Source organism: Chlamydotis macqueenii, chromosome 2 (assembly GCF_036417535.1).
Source record: "Chlamydotis macqueenii isolate bChlMac1 chromosome 2, bChlMac1.mat, whole genome shotgun sequence".
NCBI lineage: Eukaryota > Metazoa > Chordata > Aves > Otidiformes > Otididae > Chlamydotis > Chlamydotis macqueenii.
The window spans coordinates 86,080,594-86,107,632 of NC_141557.1; the positions used below are offsets into that span (position 1 = coordinate 86,080,594).

Consider the following 27,039-nt stretch of genomic DNA (forward strand, 5'->3'; position numbering starts at 1 on the left):
AGAGGGGCAATCACCCTTTTGGCTTCTGAAACTCAAAACAACCTGAATTCCAGCACAGTCTGTTTCTGTGCAGGTTCTTCTGTAAGATTTGCTTGGGGTTGGGGTTTGGGTTTTTTTTGCAAGTGTGAACATCACTTTCTGTCTTCTGAAAAATGTGTCTATGTTGTCTTCCAAATATTTTTAATGATACAAATTCCCTTTAATTAGGTCTCTGTGATAGCAAACAGCAAGGCAGCAGGCAGAAGGGATGGGACTTACTTGTGGAAAAATATAGTAGCTAAGAAGAAAAATAAGCAAATATGTGGTTTTTTGAATGTGTAGCTTTGCATAAGACCACAAATTTAAATAAGAGTGGCTTGGTGACAGATTAATGAAATATATTGTTACAAAATAATATATATTTATTAGTACGTATTTAATTAGTTATTAGTTTATTAGTTTATTAAATTATTAGTTTATCAATGACATTAATATTCTTTTAAAATAATTCTTTGTATTTACAGCAAAGTTAGAGTCTTATTTCAGGAAGGCTTGTAAGAATAACTTAGATGACTTTTTTCCTTGTACACAACATCAGTACTGGAGCAAAAAGAAGCCCTATGTGGTTAAGTGGTCAGAGTGTGCTGTACTTACACCGGTGACATCCCTATATTCTAAGAGCAACTGCAGTTGTGAGCATTAACTCTTTATGATGTATAGCTATGTACATACCTTCGCAGGGACAAATAGCGCTTCAGCTTCAGCCAGGGGAAAACAGCACCAGTGGAATTTGCAAACTTTGCAGACCGCTCGAACGAGTGATGGGGAACCATGCTTCATCACTGTGTGCTGAGAGGCACCTGCTGGGAAACCAAGAACTGAGCCAGGCCCAGGCTTGGGAGTCAAAGACCACTGCTGTCAGAGACACTCTGTTAGGATAAGTTTAGCTGTGACACCAGTACCTTTCAACTTCACTTCAGCTTTTCCTTTCAGTGCCTCCAGAGAAGAGCTGAAGTAGTGGAATTTTTGATGTTAATTTTTACTTTTCAAGTCTAGATTGTGCCTAATAAGAAGCCAGCTAGGTGAGCTCAGCTTCTACCATAGCTGCAGTGATTAAGTGCACAGCGTTAAGTTTCATACTTCTGCGGTGTTGCACATGGCTGCAATGTTGCCTGTAAAGATTGAAGCTGATTATCTCTTAGGGTTTTTGTTAATTTATTTGCTTTTGTTTTGCACTTTTCATCGTAGCTGGGTTTAAATTCTGTTTTAGAATTTATCTGGTATTGGTAACATTGTTTTAGGGTAATCAGGTAATCTAGAAACTGTTTTCACTTTCTCTCTCTTTCTTTACAAAACAACATTTGCAAAATCTCATAGACATCCTAATATGCTCCCATCTTTTTGTAATACTTACGTGAAATGATTGAATGGTTGAGGTTGCAAAGCACCTCTGGAGGTGTCTGCTCTGACCTCCTAGCTCAAAGAGGGGTCAGTTAGAGCAGGTTCCTCAAGGTTGTGTCCAGTGGCTTTGGAAGATGGAAGCTCCGCAACCTCCCTCACCAACCTGTTCTAGGGTACTAACTGTAAAAACGTTTTCCTCCTGTGTAAGTAGGTTTTCTTCTGTTTTAATTTGTGTTCATTGTCTCTTGCCCTCTCACTTACTACCACTGAGAAGAGTTGGACTCCATCTTCTTTGCTCCCTCCTGTCAGGTATTTATAGACCTTGGTAAGATCCCCCTAAGCCCTCCTTCTTGAAGCCTTCCCAGTTCCCTCAGCCTTTCTTCACACGACAGAGGCTCCGGTGCAATTGTCATCTTTGTGGCCCTTTGCTGGACTCGTTCCAGAATGTCAATGTCTCTGATATCCTGGGGAACCCAAAATTGGACACAGTGCTCCAGGTGTGGCCTCACCAAGTGCCGAGCAAAGGGGTAGGATCACCTCCCTCAGTTCACTAGCAGTGCTTTTCCTAATGCAGCCCAGGGTGCTGCTGACCACCTTTTTACTACAATGTACGCTGCTGGCTTATGTTCCGCTTGTCCAACAGGACCCCCAGGTCCTTCTCTGCAAAGCTACTTTCTAGCTGGTTAGATCTCGGACTGTGCCAGTGCATGGGGTTGTTCCTCTACAAGTTTAGGACATGGCACAGCCCTTGTTGAACTTCATGAGGTTTCTGTCAGCCCTGTCTTCAGTCTGTTAAGGTCTCTCTAAATGGCAGGAAATGCCTCTCGTCTTTCAAACACTCACAATTTTGCATCATCTCTAAACTTGCTGAGGCTACACTCTATCCTCTCATCTACATAATTAAATTATTATTATGGTCAAAATGCTCGTCTCCACACTGATACTAATCCATGTGGTATTTTCATCCAGGTGGCTTTCCCTTGAATTGATGAAAAGAGAGGAGGTAGATTTAGATCAGAGATTAGGAAAAAAATTTTTACAATGAGGGTGGTAGAACACTGGAACAGGTTGCCCAGAGAGGTGGTGGGTGCCCCATCCCTGGAAACATTCAAGGCCAGTTTGGATGAGGCTCTGAGCAACCTGATCTAGTCGGGAATGTCCCTGCTCCTTGCAGGGGAGTTGGACTAGATGACCTTTGAAGGTCTCTTCCAAGCCTGACCATTCTATGATTCTATGTTAGGGGATAGAGGTGCTGCACATAAACAACTGAAGAGCACTTCTTAGTTTCCTACAGTCTGACAAGGGGGTCCAGAACAGTGATTTGGATCTAAAGGATGCAGTTGGATCCAACTTGGATCTAAAGGACTTGGAAACTTAGGTGAGACTCGTTATGGATACATATATAAATGTAGGCTTTTCAGATGCAAGGCCTCATTGTGACTTTGTTTTGAGCACCAAATTTATTAGTTTTGGGTCTGGGTCACTGAAAAGGAGATAACCTCTAGCATGTGTTTCTGGTTCTTGCTGTATGTCCCTTCTACCTCACACACCTAACCTTTCTTAAATTGACTAGTCTATATTTTACTCTGAAGTGAAGTATGTAGATAATTCTGTTTAAATGTTTTAATATGAATTCCTTTTGAGAAATTTTAGGAAATAAATCTTGAAATTACTGCTGCTGTGCTTAAAATGTATGCTACATATGTCTATACATAATAGTTCACAATTTCAGAGTTCATACTTAATGGACAGTAAAAGCCTATTAAATAACAGTCTTCTTGAAGATATGTTATTTTTGTCAAGAATTGGGTATTTATTTATACATATACCGAATTTATTGGGTATTTGTTTAAGTAGGCTCTATTTGAATGTCTGTGTAGTTTGATTCAGGCTGCAAAGGCCTTGGCCATAATTGTGCTGACAGCTGTGGATCCAGTAATCCATTTGTGTAAAAATCAAAGTATTACTCACAACCTTAAAGCTGGAAATTGAGAAAATGGTAGATTAAAATTTAAACCTGGAAGTCAGAGGAAGAGAGGAAAAAAAAAATATTTGTGACTGGAATATTTGTGACTGGAATATTTGTAAGGTTAAATTAATTTTTAATATGATTCACTTTATGATGGGTGGAGTGATGATAGTTTCAGAAATAAATAAAAAACCCGCCACCCCTCTTAGCTACTGATTGGGCCATATTCCGGTCTCATAGAATTATTCAGATATTTTTCCTGCTGTCAATATGTGTAGAATTCGCTACATACATTTGGGCAATTTGGAGGGAAAATAAGTTTATGTTAGATTTAGTAGCCCCCAGTGTCCGCAGCCAAAGCGTATGGCTGTCAGGTAGACGAGCTGCTGGTATGTATGACTTGAACGGGATCAGTGAGGTGTGCTGACCCTTGCTAGTTTATTTGCCTGAGAAGTTCAGAGGAGCCACTGTGAAAATGCCACTCTGAAAGAAGTTTGCTATGTCTTGCTTCCTTTGGTCTTATTTCTAGTCATGGGGTATTTCTGGTTACCCTGCTGCTGCATATTAGGCACTGATAGCCTGTGTTCCAGCTGTGTTCGCTATCCTGAATCTGGCCTGGCTCCTGCATGGACCTTGGACCTGTGTCATAGGTAGTTTGTCTCTCCTTCTGCCTTTGGCCCTCTCTCTTACGTGGATTTTGGACCGTGCCACAGCCTGTCTCTGGCCCCGTGTCCTGCTGCTTGTGGCTGAGCTCCCTGGAAGGACTGTGGACCTGGCTCATCACCCTGCCTTGCCTGGAGCTGTGGATGGAGCCTGTTGCCAGCACCCTGCCCTTCTCACTCAGCTCAGATGCTGGTTGGTTGGGGCACAGCCTGTGCTGTGGTCACCCTTGGCTCATGCCTTCTCTTAGCTAATGAAGAAGCCGCTCTTGCAGTTCTCCGGCATAGCACTCTTCTGTCAGCTGTGATGAAATGCTGCCCCAGAGAAGCAGTGAGACGTTTTCTGCTGGGCTGCTGGTGGAGAACAGGGACCTCTCCATTTCCCTGACAGTGATCTTTTTCCGGTCACGAGTGGCGTCCCTCAGGGGTCCGTGCTGGGCCCGGCCCTGTTCAACATCTTTGTTGGCGACATGGACAGTGGGATAGAGTGCACCCTCAGCAAGTTCGCCGACGACACCAAGTTGTGTGGTGCCGTCGACACGCTGGAAGGGAGGGATGCCATCCAGAGGGACCTTGACAGGCTGGAGAGGTGGGCCCGTGCCAACCTCATGAAGTTCAACCAGGCCGAGTGCAAGGTCCTGCACCTGGGTCATGGCAATCCCAGGCACAGATACAGGCTGGGCGGGGAATGGATTGAGAGCAGCCTTGAGGAGAAGGACTTGGGAGTGCTGGTGGATGAGGAGCTCTACATGAGCAGGCAATGCGCCCTTGCGGCCCAGAAGGCCAACCGCATCCTGGGCTGCATCAAGAGAAGCGTGGCCAGCAGGTCGAGGGAGGTGATTCTGCCCCTCTACTCTGCCCTGGTGAGACCCCACCTGGAGTACTGTGTCCAGTTCTGGAGCCCCCAGCACAAGAAGGACATGGACCAGTTGGAGAAGGTCCAGAGGAGGGCCATGAAGATGATCAGAGGGCTGGAGCACCTTTCCTATGAGGACAGGCTGAGAGAGTTGGGGCTGTTCAGCCTGGAGAAGAGGAGGCTCCGGGGAGACCTGATAGCGGTCTTCCAGTACCTCAAGGGGGCCTACAAGAAAGATGGGGAAAGGCTGTTTAGTAGGGCCTGTTGCGATAGGACGAGAGGTAATAGTTTTAAAATAGAGGGGGGTAGATTTAGATTAGAAATTAGGAAAATTTTTTTTACGATGCGAGTTATAGAACACTGGAACAGGTTGCCCAGAAAGGTGGTGGAGGCCCCATCTCTGGAAACGTTCAAGGCCAGGTTGGATGAGGCTCTGAGCAACCTGACCTAGTCAGGGATGTCCCTGCTCCTTGCAGGGGGTTGGACTAGATGACCTTTGAAGGTCCCTTCCAACTCTAACCATTCTATGATTCTATGACTTGTTAGATCCTCGTACTCCCCGGAAGCACATAATTATGAGAGCATCAAAATAGCTCTTGTGGATCTTGTCCATAATTTAGCCTTTGTTTGATTCAGACTTACTTCTCTGTGTAGCAGGCATCTGTATAAACCCAAATTAGTCATGTACCTCCATGTATCTCTACAAAATCCTGTCAGGTCACACAATAAAGCCATATCTTAATTAATTCCCTCTGATATATAGTGAATCTTTTCCCACATAAAACAGAGGTGGTTAGATAACAAGTAACAGCATATGCTGCAAAAAGATCTTTCTTTTGAGAGATGTTTGCATAATGTATGATTTTGCTTTTGTTCTGATACAGTAAGTATCAGAAGTATATACCAGACCCACGTAATGTACACTGCAGTGGAGGAATGTGGAATCAGACAGGAAGAACTGGAGGGTTCCTGCCAGGAGCAGGTAAGGTGCAAAAGACGATCAGGGTAGTCGGGGATATGCAGAGAAAGAAAAGTGAAGCCAGGGCAGGTATAATCCACACCATGGCAGGGCATGGCTTTCTACTGACTCATTTTCAAGTGGTAGGTGCTTTCATAAAATAATAAGGCAGATGTCGCAAGTTAATTTGTGGAAACAGATAAGCTTGAGCCTTGTGGCAAAAAGGGAAAACTCCAGAATAAGTGTGCGGTCAGCAGCCCACATGAAGTTGAATTTTCCACATATGGTAACTATGTCAATGCCCTGTAGCAACTAATAGACTGACAAAGAATGATTTTTATTTCTTTTTTTTTTTTTTCAGAAGTCTTATATTATTCTTAGCTCTAATATAAACTTATAAAGGGCTTGAAGGAAAAAGGGGAAGAAGGCCATCAGCTGTCAAGCAGCCTTACACTTTAGATAATGCCCCATTTGTTCTTGGCAGGTTGTTCTTCTGCAGCCGTGAGAAAGGTTGCCCTGTCTGTCACAAGCATACCTTGTGTCAGAGCTTTAAAGAGTGAATTGTAATGAAGGCAGGCTTGTTGTTGAGTTTCTGTTACTTTTCAGGTGATGCCACATGTGTCTCGTTGCCCTCTGCTGAAGAGGAAATTGAAACAATCCTTTCCTTTCAAATACTTCTCCAAAAATGTGTTTCACCCCGAGAAAAGGATATCATGGGCTGCTGCTTCTTCTGGCCCGGTGATTCCAGGTTATATTTCCACAGTTTAGAAGTAAAAATAGAGGTTCCATTTTCCTTCACTTTTTCCTGTACAAAATGCAGCCTTGCAGCCTTGCAACTTCAGGCTGGATGGTAAATGCGGCCAGGCTTTTTACATATAATGTCCTGGACACCAGCGGTAATGCTGAGTGCCAGAACAAGCTGCTTGTTTTTTCCGAGATGTCTTGGCTCTACGTTCACAGAAGTCAAATTTATATGTCTAGTGTAAGTACTGACATACTCAAAACGTATCTACTTCATGTAGTTGGAATCATGTTACTTAATAAATCACTATTTTTAATGTCATAATTTATGGGCAGCCTCACTTGTTTTGTAACCTGCCTTCTTCAGCTCTTACTGTTTTAAGTAAAATCTGAACTGCTTAGGAAGAAATGAAAGGATCCATGAATTGTTTGAGATAAATGTGTTTATTCACTGGATAAATAGTGTTTGGGATTTCAGTGTGCTTGGTCTCGTCACAGGTTCTGTTAATGCTTTTTCTAGTAGGGGAAAAAAAGGCAGAAGATGGGAGGAGGAGATAATAGTTCTAAAAAAAAATCAAACAAGATTTTAAAAAAACCTGAGCAACTCACCCTAAGGGTTTTCAGAAAGATACTGCTTCTAGTGTCTGTGCAGTTAGCAGCAGTTCTGTCAGAAGACCCTGTTGTATGGGGCTGAGGTGGACAGGAATGAACTAGCCAGTTAAGCGACTCTTCTTACAAACACCATTTTCACTCTAAAATCCTTCTTAATTCTTCTCCCCTAGCACTGATGATGTGTTCACCTCTGTGCTGGGGTGTTTCTGGATTCCTCCAGCGCCGAGGTCGACTTGCCCTGTTAAAGAGGCAGGCGAGGGTGCTGGCAGTCATGCTGAGGTTCTCTCTTGTCACAGTGTCCCCAGCTCTGTGCTCTGCAGCTGGCTGGCACTGATCTGACACACAGAGGAGTCAGTCTGTGATGGAGGGGTACTTGTATTCTTTTTCAGACTAATTTGTTTTGGGTTTTTTTTTTTTAGTTATACATTAATTCTTCAAAGCACTTCTGCTATTGTGTAGCAGACTTTGTAGTGCACGTGAGTCTTGAGGAGGCAGTTTTTCTTGTAATACAGAAACATTAAAGGTGTTTTGGGCTCACGGGGCTGCAGTAGAACGTGTTCTCAAATTTAATCTGTCAGTGGTGAAAACTTCAAGAAAAAAAATAGGACAGAAGACTTATCCACTTATTAGTGTACATCACCTAAATTTCACATGCAATTTGCCTAGTATGTATTTTTAGATACAAGTCTTTATAAACAGCTACAAGATATTGACATAATGATAATTAAAATGTTAACTTCTCTAAATAAGTTTGATAGTCACTTGAATATGTTTATGATTGCCAGATTTCAGGATCTAATATTGGATTTAATATGAAGACTCAGACTGTGATTCTAAAGTACCCAATAGGTCAATGCTGTGTCTGTGTACTTATATTTGTGCGTACACGTATATGCATATGTATGTGTAGATGAAGAGTTGCTTTCTCTCAGACTAGAGGCATTCATTTTCCTTGAAGCTTGAAATCTGGAGGTAAGACTAACTTATATTTGTCATCTTGGAAGATGAAAATATGCTGCAACATGCAGATGGAAACGTGGATATACTATGGTACTTAGGGAAGCAAACAGCTGTGTTTATAATATAGCTTTGTGCCTGTGTTTTCTGTGCAGTCCCGTGCTTTTTTCTCTTTCAGTTACAGACAATGTTTCCATGCTGAATAAAAAATTAATGAATATACTGGACCAAATAATATTTTTAACTTGCTGGTTTATGCGTGTAGTGGTTTATAATAAACCTTGGTTTCCTCAGTGTATCTCCATTTGACTGTCCATGTTATTGACAGTACATTTTGGAGGAGTTTGTTAAAGACTTATTTATAAGTAACCTGAGTTGTACTGCTATTGTAAAATCTATTTTATAGGTGACTGTAACGTATTTTCAGTATTCATGCTTTCTTTTAAAAACTTGTGCAAAATCCACTTCCTCTTTTTTCGTTATAGTGGAGGCGGGGGGATGGGGGCAAGGTGCTTGTCCAAGGAGGAGCAGGACAATTTTTAGTCTTGATTTACAGAAACAATTAAATCCAAGTCATGGTAAGATGGGGCTGGAATTTATGGAAAAAAAAGTCCTGTCTTATATGATATCAAAAGACTACTTTCATACATTTCAGATATGGATCTGCCCTCATCTGCAAACTGGCTGAATTAATCTTACACACTCCTGTAGAAAAATATATTGCAGGATCAGCCCCAAGACTGATTTTGGAGTAATTCTGCACCATTTCCCTCTCGCTCAGCTTCACTTTAATACTGTTTGTCTCTCTTTTACACCCACTATTCAAATCTTGTACTGTTTCCCACGTTATGTTTTAAACTATTAACTTGGCAATGTCATCTGATAATGGGTTAAATGCTGGATGGAATTCCAGATGTATTAGATCTGCATTTCTTTTTTTTAGTCTTTGAGGGAAATTTAATATTTTATGTACTGTGTAAAACCTTAAGAAAATCAAGTGCATTTATTTATTTTCTTGTCAACCATTGCAATTTTAATTATTAGCAGATTTTTAAGTTTGGAAGTCATCCCAGGCTTGAGTTGTGGTTGGTTTGGTTTCTTTCCCCCATTCTTAAACAGGTGCAATACTTTGTAATGTCTGTTTAGAAAGTGTCACCTTAAGCTTGACAGTTTAATAAAATCTGTGATTATCGTAGCTGTTAAAGTTTTGAATTATATAGTTCATAATGGGATGTAGAGTGTGCTGTATTCTTTGAATTCTCCTCACCATGATCACTCTGTAGAACATTGTTATTATTGAAAACAGGCCAGGTATAATTTTTGGCTCTATATAGATCACTTTTATTTCAGTTCCATCCTAGCTGCCAAGTTGTCCTGTATTACAGTCATTTCGTGTTGAACTGTGTTTATTTTATTATAGTTCTACAAGGTCAAATTTGCTTGACTACTTGAGATTCTTAAAATTTTCTTTATCAGTGAATCTCTTTGTGTTTTCTTTTTAGACATTTTCCTTACTCATTGTATTATTTCAAATTAAAAAAAAAAAAAAAAAAGATCTGGACACATTCTTTAAGAGTTGAAGACGGGTACTACCTCCCCGCTAGTGCTCATTGACCCTGTTGTGACCCTGATTTAGCTTTTTGATTTGACTATTTCTGAGATGCACTGAACAAGTAATATAAGATTCTCAATTTTAGAAAAAGCTTTTAAACCTAGATTAAAATATTTAAAGAGAAAGAATTTGCAGAGTTAGCAAAATGATGGGGTAACTCAGTTGAGAACCCCACCAAAATTTCATTTAGTATAATTAGAGAAAAGGAAACTAAAACAAATACAAGGCTGGTAACTTTTCTTTTATGTATTTGTAGTATTTCTGATGATTGAATGGGTGAATATGATGGGCATGGAGGGAGAAGTATAACTTAGTGGCATGAGCTGTAGTGAAAACTAACTGGATTCTGGATCTACCAGCCATGGGGAAAAAAAAGAATTTTAATGAATTGTTTTGAACAAGTGATGTTGAGGTATCCTAGAGAGGGATTTGCATAGGGAGCCAAGAAGTTGATTTTCCTCTGGTTCAGGAACCTTTTCACCAAAACAAAGGGCTTGTAAAAAATTGTATCTGCCAATGTAAAGCTCAGCTGGTTACTTGAGATCTGTGTTTCATTTCCCTTGTCTGCTTTCTCAGCAGAGTCAGGAGAGAAAATGAGTGTATTTGACCTAAGACAGTTTAATTTTTCTGTGTAATTATATAGACTTTCCAGAAAGTACTAGATGGCCCCTTGAGCAGAATGAAGATCAGTGCCCTGTCTTAACACTTTAAAGTGTTACAACTTTTCTAATTTGAAATTTTATTTTATCAAACAACCCAACTCAGCAATTGAATTCTATCGAGAAGTTCTGAGATATTACTTCAGTGCTACCGTAAGTGACAGACTAACTGGTCTCTTAGATTTTTACAAGTGATAAAAGCATATAGCCAAGTCTTCTGTATTTTTCTGAATGCAACATGAGAACCTGTAGTATTTGTGACGTCACTTCTCTAGTATATTAGGGCCAGATTTGCACTGGAAAGTTTTGTGGTAATGAAGTAACAAGTAGCTTTCACGACTGGTCTACTTTGGTTTCCTCAGTTTGTGGAGAGAAAGATTATCTTTTTGGCAGCTTAAAGGAAGAATAATATGGAAATTCAAGGGTATGATCTTGTTTTTCACTAATATTAGTGGGATTGCCCAAAACAGGAGTGAGAGAGCCAAAGTACAAGAAGGTTCAGGAGACAAATCCGCCATTCAGCTCTAGCAAAATCAGCTGCATGATAATAGGTCCAGACAAGGAATTTGGTATTTGTTTTGGTGTGCAGATAGTGAGCAATAGATAAGTTATGGGAAAGCCAAACAGAAGAAAGAAGTCGTGAGTCAAACTTCCAAATTCAAATGAGCACTTGTCTTTTGATTTGATCTGATTTTCAGTCATAACTCTTACTACTAGTGCAGCCCTTCATGTTTTACCTGGCTGGCAGACCTTAAAGTACAAATCAGTGCACACAGGATCAGGAAATCACATTGGCAAAGTTGGTTTTTTTTTGCAAAGTTTTAACTCAATATTGAAATGTGTAAATTATGTACATATAGCAAGATGAAAAGATTTTATATTTAACTATCTTGTGAAACTTCATGTCCTGGATGTAGAGTACATTTAAGTAGAAAGGTAATTTCATCCTTTTGTTAACAAAACAAAATTTCAAAGGATTGTTTTTGATTTCAGGTAAAGATGATTCAAAACATTATTACTCTCAGTATTACTAGTATGATATCTGGAAGATCATTTTCTTCAAGCTTCTACAAAGATATTCTTTTACACTTTAGGAATATTCTCTTTAATGCCTATGTACTATTTTTAAAAATAGAGTTATACTGTATTTCTTACATCTGTCTTTACCAAATGTCTGACTTATGAGCCTGATTGTACATGCATGATGTCTTCTGTGTTGTATTTCTTTAGTCACTGATAGGCAATGAATAACAGAACAAATACTATTTACTTATGGAAATGATTCTCATTTTCCTCTCTGAGCCTTAGTGGTGGAAAAAGCCAGAATAAAAAGACTGTGTGCTTAGAGCAAAGCTCCAAATCTATCTGAAGGTTACATTTCTTTTTTTGTCAGCTTGCATTAATATAATTTTAGTAATTTTCAGTAATGAAAGTGTGATTAAAGGTTATCCATATAGCTAAATAGTTGTTATTACCATGTGCCATTTTAGTTATTTGGATAATTTGTCAATTCTTTGTACAAGCAGACAGTTTACAAATAAGAATTTTCACTCCCATAGTTAAAATCACAAATCAATAGCAATTGTTCAGGGGTTGATCCAGCTGCTTATCACCCACCTAATAGGCCAAATTACCTTTATATTCATCCAACATTTTACATTAGAAATTAGTTCTCTGCTGCCCTTACATTCATCCACTGAAATGTAAATTTAAGACTCATCATCTGTTGCATATGTAATTCTTGGTACTGATTCCTTCTAGAACGACGGAGTTTCTCAATTGCTTAGAGTTTCTGGTAGTACAAGGTATTTATTTATGTAGTTGTGTGTGTACTGCATCATGTAGCAATCACCAAATTGCCAGGATCACAGATTAAGATTGTTTCAAATGCAGAAGTGGAGGGACCGTTCTGGGATGTAGTCCACTTCCTCAAAGCTGAAACTAACATCAGCTCTTTCTAGTAAACTTCTCCAACAGCCTTCTAAGAGCAGGTGTGGTTTTGCCCTATCAACTCAAATTGGATGGGGATAGCTGCTTCCTTGATGGTTTAGTACCTTTTAAAATTTCCAGCAAATATTTCAACAACCACTTTGAACCTGTTTGTTCTTGTTCCACCTGTATACTTCCTCTGATGATTTCTTCCTCTGTCATTTAGCCTTGCTACATTATAAAAGCCAGTTGTGCTCCCTTCTCAGACTTGTCTCATCTCTGTTTCTTGGAAGGAGCTGAGTGAAGCTAACATGAAGAGGCTGTAGGGGAGAGGAGCTGGGATGGGCTGTGATGTGCTGTTTCACACAGTGACACACTATGTGTGTGTTGGGTGTTTTCTGGGTGGAATGCACTTTCTTCCAGGTAGAGGCCATCCAGCTTCTGTCTGTATCATATCCCTAAGGTAGTGCTGAACTGGAAATGAGTCATCTCTCAAAACCTAGAGAAAATCACTTTCACGTTACTTATCAAGGACAACACAGAACAAATATCGTAGCAGAAATAGTCGTATAAAAGTGTGGTCATACTTATAATAATTAACCTAAAACAATGGTCAGCATTAAGCCTTTGACTTAACCTGCATGTTAAGGATTAAATCTTGTGCAGAAGGGGTATCCTTGTGCGGTTTGTCTGTAATGAGAAGATGAGGAGCATCATGTTACTCGTGAGGTTTTTACCTGCTAGCAGTTAGCTGTCCCAGGAGGAACTATTGTAGTGTTCTCATGTACGGAAATGGGTTTCCTCATAGAAATTGTATTTATATTGCACCATATTTCTTTAGAAGTTATTTTTTGGTACTGAAGTCCATATCCAAAAAGGTGTTGAAAAAGTGGGTTGTAATGCTTATTTTTAGGTAACTGTGCATCCATGATTTGGATTGAGTTCCAGTAGTGCTTATACAATGCATAGGGAACTATGTGCCTCAGAACAAAATTGATCTCAGTTCACTGAATCTTTTTTACCTAATGTCAAAATGTTGGGCGGGATGTTTAAGGTACCTTACACGAAATTCAATCTCACCTCTGGATCTTCAGTACCTTTTTCTACTCCAATGGGAAACTGTCTTTCCTCTTGCGGGTGTTACTACCTGTTTTCTGGCTTTCTCTGAAGCCATATTCAAAACTTAGTGCAGAGAGAGGGTAGCTACGGTGGTGTCTTTGTAATGGAGTTCTTTAGCTAAAATACTCTGTTATTTCCTGTACAGAGTTGAGGATTCATAGGAAAGATAGGAAATAGTCCAGTGGTTAGACCTAACCTGGATATTGGTTTGATTTCTCACAGGTGGATCAAACAGAATTGTATCTAGTTCTATTGCATTGTGCACAAGTGCTCTAATAACTGAACTATTGGCATAAGAGGGAGGAGGGAAGGAAGAAACTAGACCTCATTTTTTCTTTCAGAGTATTGTTTTGTTTAGTTGGTTTTAAACATGGCAACCATTACCGTGTTTTGTGTGCAGTGCTATCTATTAGGCATGCTTTAGGAATATAGCTTTGCAGGTACTCAGAGGCTGTGTTGTGATTTAACAACCAAACTGCTCAGTTGCCTCAAGGCAGAGATGATTCTACCTCTCCAGTATTGCATTTCTCTAATTTGCAATTTCTGATTTATTTCTTGAGCACTTACATTCCTTCTAAATATTATTTTAGATGCTTGTTTGGTTTGGATCAGATCCAGATGCCACCACCGGGGCTGAAGAAATACAGTGGTGCACTGCTACCTAAACTGATACGCTGCGGAGACGCGGTCAAATTTTAAATGTGCTCCTGTTGAGGTAGTTCAGTTTTGGAAGTGAGCTCCTTTCTCAAATAAAAACAGGTTTGAGGCAAACAGGATCTTGTAGCAAAGTCTTTCTAATAAAGGTGAGAATTAACCACTTGAATGATTTTCTGGCATCTATAGCTGGGAAGAACTTTGTAATAATTTTAAAAGTCAATTTGAAATTCAGAGGGTACAGAAGAGCAGCCATCAGTAAAACATTGGTGTGTTTGTGGGAGATGTTGTTTCTTTATTTTGGTTTGTTGGATTTTTTTAACATTTTCATATGTATAGAGGTGACTACTAAAGTCAGAGATTTTGACATAACATTAAATTGCGCAATAACAAAAAATTGCAATGGGGGTTGATCTTTTCTATGGCAATTTACTGATGGGTGTGTACTTTTTCACAGGATTATTTAATGCAAAATTTATTCTTAGGTCTTTTTTTTTCTTTCCCTCAGATAGTTGATAACAAAGTTTATTTAGTATTTTGCAGATAACTTGAAGTGTACTTCTACTTTAAATTCTGCTCCTTCTTTGCTTTAGATAGAATAGTAGTTTCTGAGCCTCCTTGCTTTTTGTGCAATGCTTCTGAATCTTTTTTCATCCACCTTCCACAAACAGAACAGCAATTTAAAAATTTGTGAGACACTATCTGTCTGTATTTATATACAGCAATGTTTGTGTGGCTCCATTGCAGAAATAATTGAAAAGATCATGTGCTGATACAACTCCTTGTAAAAATGCTTTCATAGCTGTTGTATAATAGTGTTAGATACAATTTCATAAATTGTTTTAGAAAACAATAAAAATAAATGCTTTTGTGTAGCAGATAGCTATAGCACTTTCTCCAAAAATGAGTGACAACTGTAAACTGAATGACTTCACACAAAGAGGAGGCACACAAACATTTCTTGGGTAATGAAAGGAATATGAAAAGTGTGGGTTTCCCCTCTCAGCCTGTATGCAGGCTCCATGATAAATTAAGAGGTGCGCCAGAAAGAGTGACTGAAAGAAGACCTACATCCCTTCCCAGCACGTTTCTTTGCTGTGGTGTTCTTCGGAAGAGCAGTAAGGCACAGGACTTGAATAACCAAATCATATAGCTCAATGTGCATGTGCACTGGTATCTGTTGGTACACAGAATAAGAAAAATGGATTTCCACAGGCTGCATGATAAATACTATGCTGGAAGAAGTGTGTACAGTGCGGTGAACTTCCTTCTTGCGCTGGACAGTCCAGACGCTATCAAGAGGCATTCATCTGAAGGGAGCCAGGTCTAGACTGACTCTAGGCCATGACTGTAGACTGACATTAGGCCATGTAATGTCTAAAACTAAACCCAGGCAATACTGCAAGTATCACTGTGACCGGGTAGCGTGCAGAATGTGTGCATTGGGGTGGAGGTTTCATCTAAGTTGCCTTTGCCCCACTGCTGTCCCCACTGCCAGGGCCATGGGCACATTCCCAACTTCTAGGAGTTCAAGTGAGTCTGAGGTGTCCTTACTGCTCCCCAGCACGTGCTTTGAAAGCAAATCCTTGCGTGTTTGTACGGGCCCTATGGCAATGCTGTCTGATGATGTCTTAGGTAGTTTTTCCTCTGCTGAAGTGCTCAACAGCCTTCCCTGCCTCTGAGTTACCTCCCATGAGGGTTCTGGTTACTTCTACAAAAACACGGCTCATGAGCAGGAGAGCAGTATTTTGGTGTCACTTTAGGCATTCACTTGTACGCCACCAAAAATGCTTTTGACTCCCGTAAATTGCAAGGAGAGGTGTTTGATGGTCATTTGTAGCTCATCTTGTTCTGCTGGTACTGGCCGTTGTGGGTCAGTTTGGTTGTCTCCACAGAGGTCTCTTGTCATGCTGGGTACCAATCAAGTCCATCTTGAAGAGGACACCCATTTCTTGTTTAGCTTTACCCGAGATACAGAAAAAAATAATGAAGGCTCCCAAAGGCCCGATCTGTTGCTTGTTTATAGACATACTGTAGCTCAGAGTGGGATTTTTCTATCCATGCCTGAAAAGGCATAAACTTGATGGAAACAGATTGCTGGTAATAGTCAGATGTCCTTTGCTGACCATAGAAACTCAGCTTTTTTGCAACGCTTTGTGCTTTTGATCTTTCCACACAACACAGAGATAGGTAGAGCTCCCCGAGCGCTCTATTATGTGATATTCCCAAAACGAGCTCCCTGCAGCGTGCTCTGCTTATTTGCCTTTCGTCCTCATAGCATGCAGGGTCTCACGTAGAAGGTTTGTTGCTACTTCGATGCTTTCATTACGTGCATGCAGAAGCAGGAACATGTGAGTTCAGCTGGAATCAAGATGACCACTCTGTGGATCTTTACTTTGCTCATTCTTGCCTAGGGAGGTAAAACAACTTTAACTGGAATATTTCCTTCCATAAGTGCTTTTTAAAGGTAAAGTTTTACGCACAGTGTAGTGCATCCTTACAGAAGATAGGTTCATTAGCTTCAAGGTGAAGATCCAGAACTAAACATATGACAATATTCTTTTTTTTTGTTTTGTTGGAATTTTTGTTTGGTCAGTTGGTTTTTAGCATTCTCTTCTCATTCTCAAGTTATTCTGCTTCCTTAGGATTTTCCTTGAATAAATCCTATTTTCTAAAGACTATGTAAGTATAAAAGAATCAAAGTTTTGTATGGTTGAATGATGATATAGGATTCTTTATATCACTCCAATAGAATTAAGTAGAACGTTCATCTTATTTATACTAGAGCATTTGAAGTAGATACAGGATGCAATGATTGCCAATAATGAGAGAAGAACATAGCAAATAAATCATCATTATTCTTCTGGTTTTGGGTTAAGGGAGATAATAATTATACCTGCCTGAGTTTTCAGCTCATTACTATTTTATGCTACTATTTTCTAATACTATACTAATGTAAGTCTGGTTAAAATCTTCCTCCTCAAACTCTTAAGTTTGGTGCAGGTTTCCGTATTTCCATTATTCTTCTCAATAAAGTATTTCACTACTCAGCTTCCTCAGCTGAAGTTGGTAGAGTTTGCAAACTTATATAATGAGGTGTAGGAATATGCAGAAAAGTGTTGATAATTAATTTAAAACTTTTTCTTTGGAAAAATTGTAAAGCAGGAAGCTTTACTTTGCTGAACATGCTGAAAAATTTATTAGGGGGAATACTTCTGTTAATTTTTTTTTTTGTCGTTTAATGTATTTGATGTGAGTATACAGTCAGTTGTACTGATCTCTTGTGAAGCTGGAAAACACCTAAAAGAAAAGCACAAAATAAAAAAAGGCGCTTTTATTCACTCAAGCAGATTTGGCATAGTTACGTGACAGCCTAAAGGCTTCCTGCACAGACATGTCAGGTTGCTTCAGTCAGGAATACTTTTCAGGCCAAAAGCAGGAAAAGCTCATTTTTTAAAAAAGAGGCTAAGATAAAAGAAAAAAAAAAAGAAGAAGAAAAAAAGGGTATCTAAATTTAAACTATGTCAAATTCTAATAAGATTTTTCTAGGGAAACCCTTTACGTGTTTGTCTGCAAGACTGAGGCATCAGTTTGTAACCCAAGAAATGGCAACTGTAATGTGCTACTGTACTGGACTATTGAAAAGCTGAAGAGCGTGAGTTTAACTGGGGAAAACAACACTCTCTTCATACCAGAATAGAGGAGCAAATACACATTTAATATAGAATCACAGAATCATAGAATTATTTAGGTTGGGAAAGACCCTGAAGATCATCGAATCCATCCACAAACCTAACACTGCCAAGTCCAGCACTAAGCCATGTCCCAAAGTGCCACATCTACACGTCTTTCAGATACCTCCAGGGATGGTGACTCAGCCACTTCCCTGGGCGGCTTGTTCCACATTCCATATGTTGAATAAGAAGGTAGCATTAGGATAAAAATTTTGATGGTGAATCTGTTACCTTGACTATTAAAGTTACAGTATTTATTAAAAGACGATTACAGTAGTTGTGAGGAGAAGCCTGACTAAAGCTGGAAAAGCCAAAACATAGTCAAAATTTATTGTAGTCCTTTTTTAGACCTTCCCATCTCAGATTTCTTAAGGTGAATTAAAACATATTTAAATGTTTCTATGGAAGTCAGAGTAGTGATATTAGGTGTCACTACTAATCAGCCACTAGTGATTTGTTTAATACTACCTGTACTAGGCCAATAATGAACTTCTACATTTTATACAAATTTAATGCTTAAAAATGGGCTAAGCTGGAATTCTTGGAAATTAAAATTCACTCTTTATGCACAGACTTGATTTTATTTTCTCACTGATTTGGATGAGGTGGCACAGTTTTTTACAGCAGTGTGTTCTTGCCAGCAACATGTAGTAATTTATTCTGCCAACAGGAATGCCATCTGAGATCTTACATTTTTTCTGTCTTTTGAGGTTCTATCTGTCACATAGAAGTCTGGATACTGGAAAGGGACTGTATAGTGGAAAGTAATGTATAGCTTCTTATGAATTATGTGAATTCCTGAATGGAAAATTGCTCTCAAGTCCCCGTGTGTTAGCTGAAGTTGCAGTTGTTTAGTGATTTTGAAAATCAGGCAAAAGGAATTTCAAATTGTAAAAAGTATTATTTCAAAAAGAGTCACTGTTCCTAGTCACCACCCACTAGGGCTCCATTTGAAAAGGTAATTTAAATTAAAGTAATTTCTTCCAGTTTAACACTTTGCAGTTGTTATTTGCCAGAGGACTCTGGCTATGTTTATCTTCAATATTATTAACTTCAACAGACTTGAATGCAAGAAGCCCTCATCAAAGGGCTAGCTTCTTAGTTATGAAATCTCACTGCAGTGAGTCAATATAAACCACATATGGTAGATATTTGGAAATCAGTGATGTTGTATAGATTTGAATTTGTTATGTTAACACTTTTGATGCCAGTTAGAAATTAAAAGTTAAAATAAAAAATAATAAACCGAAGTTCTTTTCCCGTAAAAAGAGACCTCCAAAAAGAAGCATGTAATTTCATTTATGATATTCTTATGCAGAGCATAGATACTAGGAGCTATACTCACATATTCATAAGATTCAGCATTTATTCGGAAAAGGAAAAACAATTCAAGATTTAAAATCCATTTACTCATTAAAAAGAACATTTATTCTCAACATCAGAATGAAATAAATGTATGGTGTGAAAAGTTAAAATAATTTCCGTCTTTGTTTTTTTACCAATGGATGCAACAGATTATTTTGTTCTCCCGTATAAATATCTTGTAAAAATGTCCAGAAAAATATGTTAATCATGAGTATAATAATCAGTTCACTGTCATAAAAGGAATTATTGTTACTGAGTAACTTCAATCTTTTTTGTATTCTTGACATGTAAGAAAGACCTATATTGAAGCATAAACAGGTCATGCCTTGGAGGGAAGTGTACTCAATGCCTCATTGACTATATCGTTCATTTTATCATTCATTTAAATGTATCATTCATTGTATAGGAAAAAAACCTACCTAACCCATCCTCTAGTGTGCTTGCTCACTATTTTAAAATTAAGACCTTCCATTGCTTAAGTGCTTGTACATAGAAGCACAAACACATCTAAATTTACTGTCTTGTGTATACCAATTGAATTAACTCAGCTGCACATTTGAATAATATAAAAATGCACATAATGATCAGTAGAACCAAGAATCATACCCATAAGTTCTTTTAGAAATCACACGTAACTGTTAACTTGAGAAAGCAGTTTATAACTTTCTCTTTAAAAATAGAAAATCAGACAAACAGAAGGATCAAAAAAAGTTGCAAAATATTAAGGGTTTTGCTTTGAAATAGTGTAATTTATGTGTCAAGACTAAGAGGGCAATTTCTATATATATGTTTTAAGTTACTTAATTAGGACGTGAAGATGCTTCCCTCCTGCTAAATGGATATTGTGCAAGTCATTCATTTAAAAAAAATGTAAAATAATATTTGTTATATTTTAAGTATGTTATGTATTTTTAAGTCAGTTCCTTTATTCTTAAATCAGTTTCATCAGAACAGATTTAGATCTGAATATTGATGGCACACTACTGAAGCATTTCATTAACAATTAACACCTTTTTTTTTGTCTTTTCAGTTCAACAGAAGAGCAGTTTCACTGGCAAACACAAGGTAATGTACTTATCAACATACATGTGTTACATACATCATCTCCCAGAATGATCTTATTTCCTAAAGAAGATGAAGGGGAAAGCAACATTTATTTATGTAATATTTATTTTCATTGCTAGTATGTGAAAATCTTCCTTAAAAACTGGCAAAAGTTGTTAGTGTTGACAGAAAGTACACCGAGACTAACGTAGAGTTTTGAGGGGGAGAATTGCTGAACGTGTCTCTAACTTTTTTTAAGTTTTTTTTTTCTGAACTTTCTCATTTTGCTTTTATTAATCCAAGACTATGTTTTCAAAGGATGGCGTAATTTTTAATATGGCCAGCCTCCTCTGAATATGTAGTCCTGGTGTGTTCTCCATTTCTTCATCAGTTGTGAATGCTTAGTCACATGTAACTGGTTTTACCTTTTGTATTGTAACTGGTTTCACCTTTTTGCCTTTCTTTTACATTTTTATGTTTTTAATTTTGTTGCAGATGGTCAGAAGGATATAGAAGATGAGCTCACCACTGGTCTGGAGCTGGTGGACTCCTGTATTAGATCACTGCAGGAATCAGGGATACTTGATCCACAGGACTATTCAGCCAGTGAAAGTAAGTCGCTAGAAATGTGTTTCTGGAACCCAGACATATTTGTAATATTTCATGCTTTAAAACTGAATGCAGATCTCACAGTGTTTTTCTTGATTATTTTCTGATATTGGTAGACGACAATGTAGTTGCAAGCAGGCAAATTGTCTCCTTGCCTTTGCAGGTTAATTTTTGGGTTTGTTTGTAATGGAGAGAATCTCACTGCTAGTCCGTGGAGGAAAAAATCAAACATGTGGAATATATTTTAAGGAAAATATTTTGTAATTGCAATATTGCTTTACCATACTATAAGGTCATGTCACAAGACTTCAGCATCACCACTACAAAAGTAACTTTCAAACAGCACTTTTTCAGGAAGCAAAAGTAATAAAATGAAACGTGGTTTGAGTTTGTGAGTAATTCTGCTGTCTCTTTGTAAGCACTTGGCCAGGTAGCTCATACTCCTTAAAACTAAAATTTTCAAATGGATACGCAGACAGAAATAATTAGGTGAACTTTTTAAAGGTGATGCAGAGAATGATGCAGCTGTAGCAAAAAAAAGCTGAAGTATCTTCTCAAAGGTTGACTCACTGGTCATTTAGCAGCTGTTCTGTTAGGTGCAAAGAAGGGGACCAACAGGGTGATGAGAATGACATTCAAGAAAGGAAGTAATGATAGAATTATGGACAGGACAACAGCTGTCCCTAAGAAACATAGGTTTAGAGGAGAACAGGCAGGTGCATGTGCTCACAAGGGAGCAGGCTTTCCCACAGAGCTGCAAGCTTCATCTTCCTTATTGTCAGGAAATACTTGTGAAGCCTTTTGTCACAGTGCCTCATACTCCTCTGCTGCAGGCCCACCTCAAAATTAAACCAGATTGCTATTTGCCATTTATAGTTTTAATTAAGAATCAGATATATGCGAAAGCTAACAGTGGCAGCTCTGCTAATCACTCATAAATGCAATTACAATGTCATATACTGGATTTTCTTTTTGGTATTTTTTCAATTTAGAGTAAAATATCACAAACACGTCATACAGTTAAAATGTTACTGTGTTTGCAAAGTCAAAAGTAACAAAGTCAAGGCTGTCTGTACAACATGATTTGAATTTCTTGTGATTGCATTATAAACCAGTTATTATGATGCCTTGTTTTGTACCTTTTGTGTCCATGCCTCATTTACGCCAAAGCTAAGGTTCAGATTGCACTGCATACTGAAGAGGAATTTCATCTGGAGCGCTTCTAACTTCTCTAAGCAATGAGTAGAACACACGTACTAAATGAAAACAAAAATCTTGTATTTGACAGTTCAGCTTTGCACTTAGAATTTAATTGTATCCCTCCTTCGTGTCTTAAAGTTCTGATGTTACAGTTGTGAAATATTCAAGGTATCTTCTACTGATACCTAGTTTTTGGTATTCCCAGTTAGTGCACAAGTATGCTGAGAACAAACAGCTAACTGGGCACTATGGAAGCACAGTTTGAAATACATGAAGCGTGATATAGAAGGAAGATTAAAACTCACTCTGAAGCATAGACTCTTTCGATCTTAATTCCTTCAGTCTCCTGGTAGGAAATGAGATCTATATAAATGTCTCAATTTACAGGTATCCTTAAGGTCATTATTTGTGGTGTGCTTCAAGTAAACATTGTGTGTCACAGAGTAACCCACCAGAGTGTTTGTTTGTTTGTTTTTTTTTCTTTGTATTGGACATTTCTCAATGAAGCCCTGAGGTCATCTGCTAAAATAAGAGGCAACTACAAAACACGGAATAGTTTTGCATTGTGCGCACTGGCCATAAGACAAAGAAGGAGGGGAAGAGTGATGATTCAGAAAAGGCAACTTAGTCTGGCATTTCCTAACTTTTGGGTTCTTAACTTTACAACTTTAGTTACATTTACTTCTGCAGTTTGACTGCATAGCTGTATTTTAAGTAACAAGCCTGTCTCTGAGGAGAGCATTTCCAGCCTGCCATGGCAGTTCTAGTCTACTTGAGGTATATTTTTTTAAATCATCACATGAAAGCCTGCCTGGGGATGTGACCACAGCTTCTTTTTCTGAACTGTGTGCATTTAGTCTAACAAGTTAATCTGTCAGTAGCTCTGTCTTTGTAGAGGATTAGTGTGTCTGTAGTCAGAATCTCTAAGATTTGGTTTCACGCACTTTGATTTTCTCAGAATTAGTTTTAAAAAGTCATCACATAGTGGGCGGCTGTTACAACACTCTAAATCCCAAACATCACTTCACATGTGCTGTTCCTTTAGTAGCAAATAAAAGCCAGGAACAAAGGCTAATGGGACAAGTCACATGAAAGGGGCTTACGCAGGAGGGGTTCTGTGTTGCTAATAGAGATGCTCGCTAATTATCTTCACTGAGTGTGAATCAGCAAATTAAAAAAAAAAATATGTAAAGCTTTTATTAATTTGGCAAAATGCAAGCAGAGTGATCATTGTTTTTAAAGTAATTATTATCAGACAAAGATGGGCAGATTCGTAACTGCTGCTTGCTCTCCTACAAGTTTTCTGTGGTTGCACTGAGCTTGGGATGAGATTAAATGCATCTGAGGGGAACTCCTGCACTGTTGCCCTTCTCTTTCTTCTGTCCCAACTCAGTATAAATTGGCTTCCCAAAACTACATGTTTGCAGTTACCAGCAAACAAACGAAAAGTAAGGGAACTTACAGAATTACACCAGAAGCTGCAGCTGAGTTAAGCCTTGAACCTGCATCTCCGTGGTCCAGTTCCTGTACTGCAGTGACTTCTCTTCATCTTTATGTAGCTATACATCTGTCACCACTGCATCACTCTAGTTTACATCAAACATGATCTGACATAGTTTTTGTGAAGTCAGAGGGAGTTCAGCCTGTCCTAAGTGTTCGTGAGGGTACACGAACAGTGACGACTGTAGCTCAGAAAAGGTATTTTCATGGTGGAACTGGTTCATTTAGTTGGGAAGAAGATATGACAAAACATTTTGTGAGGGCTGAGTATGTTTTGTGGAAACAAAAATTTAATACTTAAGATGAGAACACTTGGAAAGATAGGGAATGAAGGAAACAAAAGAAGGATGATAAATGTGGAACAAAAGGAAAATTTCGGTCCTGTATTTCTTTCCCTCCTACTCGTTCTTTTTTACCCCTATCCCTGTGGGTCATTAGCATGTCACATCAGAGGACTGCCATGATACTAGCATCAAAACCATTTCTGAAATAATTACCTGAAACTCATTGAATCCTTACAGACAACACTGAATCCTTACAGGCTACAGCGGTGGAGACAGGCAGTGATTACTCTGTCTGTCATGGCATTAGCAAAATGAGGGTTAGATGGACTGCTGAGATTGCTGAGCAGATCCGTTGGCACTTTCTTCCTAACTTAAACCGCAGTCTCAAAATCTCCTAATCCAGAAATCTCTAATTTTAATTTAAGGTATCTAAACTTAAGTCTTTCATGCTATTTCCTGTGCTTCAGTCTCCACAAAATGAGCATAAGACTGGTCTTAAAAGGATTATGGGGCAGATTTATGGAGCTTTTGGTGTTTAGGTTTCTTATTGAAATGGAATTGTTTCACTATTTCTCACTTGATTTATCACTTCATGTGGCAGCCCTTCTTCTTTGCTCTCTAAATCGTTACTACAGACTGCAGCCACAGAGTTGTTCTTGACATGGTTCAGAAAACCTCTTGTATGAGTCTTGCAATTGTCTGATTTTTAAAATGATACATTTTAAATTTCAGTATAAAATCAAGTGTTTCATACTGGGATTGCAGTTTTCCCCACCTGACATTGCCAGTACTCCAGACAAATTTTTTTCCCAAATTTTCTGAGTATATTTTTATTTATCTCTGTGACCCTGTTGTCCTGGTGCTCAGTGTTAATTACAGAATTCAGCACAGTGATAAGGGAATAAATAAAATGTAGATTAAATAACTCTGTCTTCTTGGCTAATGCCATTTCAGAGTGCACTTTACTGAGGCTACATATTGACAGAAATGCAGGCAGTTAAGGATCCCTCAGTCCTTCTGGAGAAGAAAAAGCATGGCTCACCACTGAGGACTCAGTCTGACAGTATGTTATCTCTTTTAGTCACGTGACACTATTTGCCCAAAATGCAGCACAAATGTGTAGTACTACCATTTAGATGTCCGTTCTTTTCCTCTGAAGAATTATTTATATTACACGAACAGATTATTTTTGTCACATGAAATTATATCTAGCTGTTGTATTAGATGGCTATGGTTTTCACTTAACTAACCTGCCTAATTCTGAGGCAAAAAAAAAAGATGGGCTAAGCTCTTATTTTATTTTCTTAATTCAGTTTTGTTTCAGCAATTTTTTGCAATAAGAGAGCTCCTACTTACTCAGTGTGAAAGCAGATGTGCCAGTTTGAAAGAACACTCTTTGTTCAACCTTTATGATTTTCATCCTTTATCAGCTGCTTTATTCATAGATATTGAAAATGGATTGAAACAAAAAGGCACTATTTACACAATAAATGTGTAAAAGGATGTGTGTTTGTGTATTTTCCATCCCATAGCTCTTGCTTTGTTAAACTGCCACCTGTCAGATGGCTGACATGCTGACATGATCAATGAAATGAAGTTTGGAATCAGTGGACTTGACAATTTGTTGACAGATGAAGTTATTTTCATTTCATTGTCTGCTCTGAGAGCCAGGGCGATCCAGCTGAGTCATTCTTTGTGCACACAAAGGAGGTGTTCTCGAGGGATCTCCTGCTAAACATACACACTAATAAAATCATTTGCTCTTTGAGTATGTCTCAGAAATGAAAATCACCCAGGAAGCATGTGTGCCCCTCTTTCATTTTAGGAATGGAGTCTTTGGAGTGGGAGTGGTAGAAGTGCATAACATGGGTCACATTACCATTATTCTGCTGCATTAATGCAAACCTGGCAGTTGTCTGACACAACAGTTCTTAGCTCCAGGTATATCAGAGCATAAGGTCTTGGGAAATTTTGATTTATTGATGAAACTTCTGTTGGTATTGTAATATATTCAGGGTAAATACTTATGGCTGGGCATTTTGGATATGTCTCCCTATTGTATCCATCTCTTCCAATGCAAGCCTTTTCAATATCTTGTCTTTAAAATTTCGAGGTTTCAAAGTCATCTTTGCCCAATTTGTAATGGGGTAAATCTTTTGAAAGGTGGACAAACAAAACCCCCTTTTGTTAAAGGGCAGTCTCACAGTTATTTGCTGTGTGTTCTCACAGAGTAAGTCGTACAGACATTGTCTCAACTATGGGTCAAGTTCAGTCTTTTGAAGTAGTTGTTATATACTTAGATTTCTGACAAATGAGGATAAGATGTTGTTTCATTTATCTCCCTCTCCTTCCTGGACAGTTTACTAGGATAGCAAAGGAAGATATAATAATCTATACATTAATAATAATAATAATATATAGGGTTAATAAAATACACAAAACGATTGATGCACAGTTTCTCACTGTCTGACAACCCGATGACTGATACAGCCTGTCCTGAGCAGCAATCATGGAATGGAACCGAAAAGTGATCCCAGAGTGATCCTGAGCAGTGAGAGGAAAGGGGAAAAAAAAAAAAAAAAGTGAGAAAGGGCCCACAAGCCAACCTCCACAACCATGATGTTTATGGCATGGAATGGTTTCTTTGGCCAGTTTGGGTCAATTCTACTGGATGTACCCCTCCCAGCTTCTTGCATCTGCACATTAGCGAAACCTGGAGAGCTGAAAAAAAAGTCTTTGGTATCCTTAGCAACAGCTTGTAACATCAGTGTATTATCAACGTTCTTTACATAACTAATCCCATACTAAATCCAAAACACAGCACCTACTGGAAAGAAAATTAGCCCCATCCCAGCTGAAACCAGGATACTCTTGAAGGAATCTCCAGCAAGAGACACTCATGCCATCTTAGTATCTCTCCCTAGCCCTCTCCTTTCCTGTACAATCTTGCCTTTTCTTGCTGTTCTTACCTGTTACTGTCTTACCATATCCTTATGTCTGTTACTTGCTTTCTTGTTTCATCTTTTATTTTTCCAGTTCTTTTATCTTTTCTGTTTTCACACATCATTAAATAAAGCTTGTGTCTTGTCCCCAAAACAGATAATGATTCATCCTCAGAGGCAAAAAAAAAAAAACAACCTACCACATTTTCTGTGTAAAAGTGGCCTTGCTGTCCTTACTTTTTACATGCTTCCATAA

At 38.5% G+C, this 27,039-nt stretch overlaps 1 protein-coding gene across 9 annotated transcripts in view; it reads left to right on the plus strand.

The window, feature by feature from the left end:
- Window positions 1-27,039, plus strand: part of CTNND2 (catenin delta 2) — a 676,745-nt gene that overhangs the window by 332,386 nt on the left and 317,320 nt on the right. For all 9 annotated transcript variants that reach the window (XM_086740367.1, XM_086740369.1, XM_086740370.1 and 6 more), the window contains 2 exons: window positions 20,235-20,269; window positions 20,744-20,860. In XM_086740367.1, coding sequence (XP_086596493.1) covers window positions 20,235-20,269; window positions 20,744-20,860 — 152 coding nt within the window. The remainder of the gene's footprint in view (window positions 1-20,234; window positions 20,270-20,743; window positions 20,861-27,039) is intronic.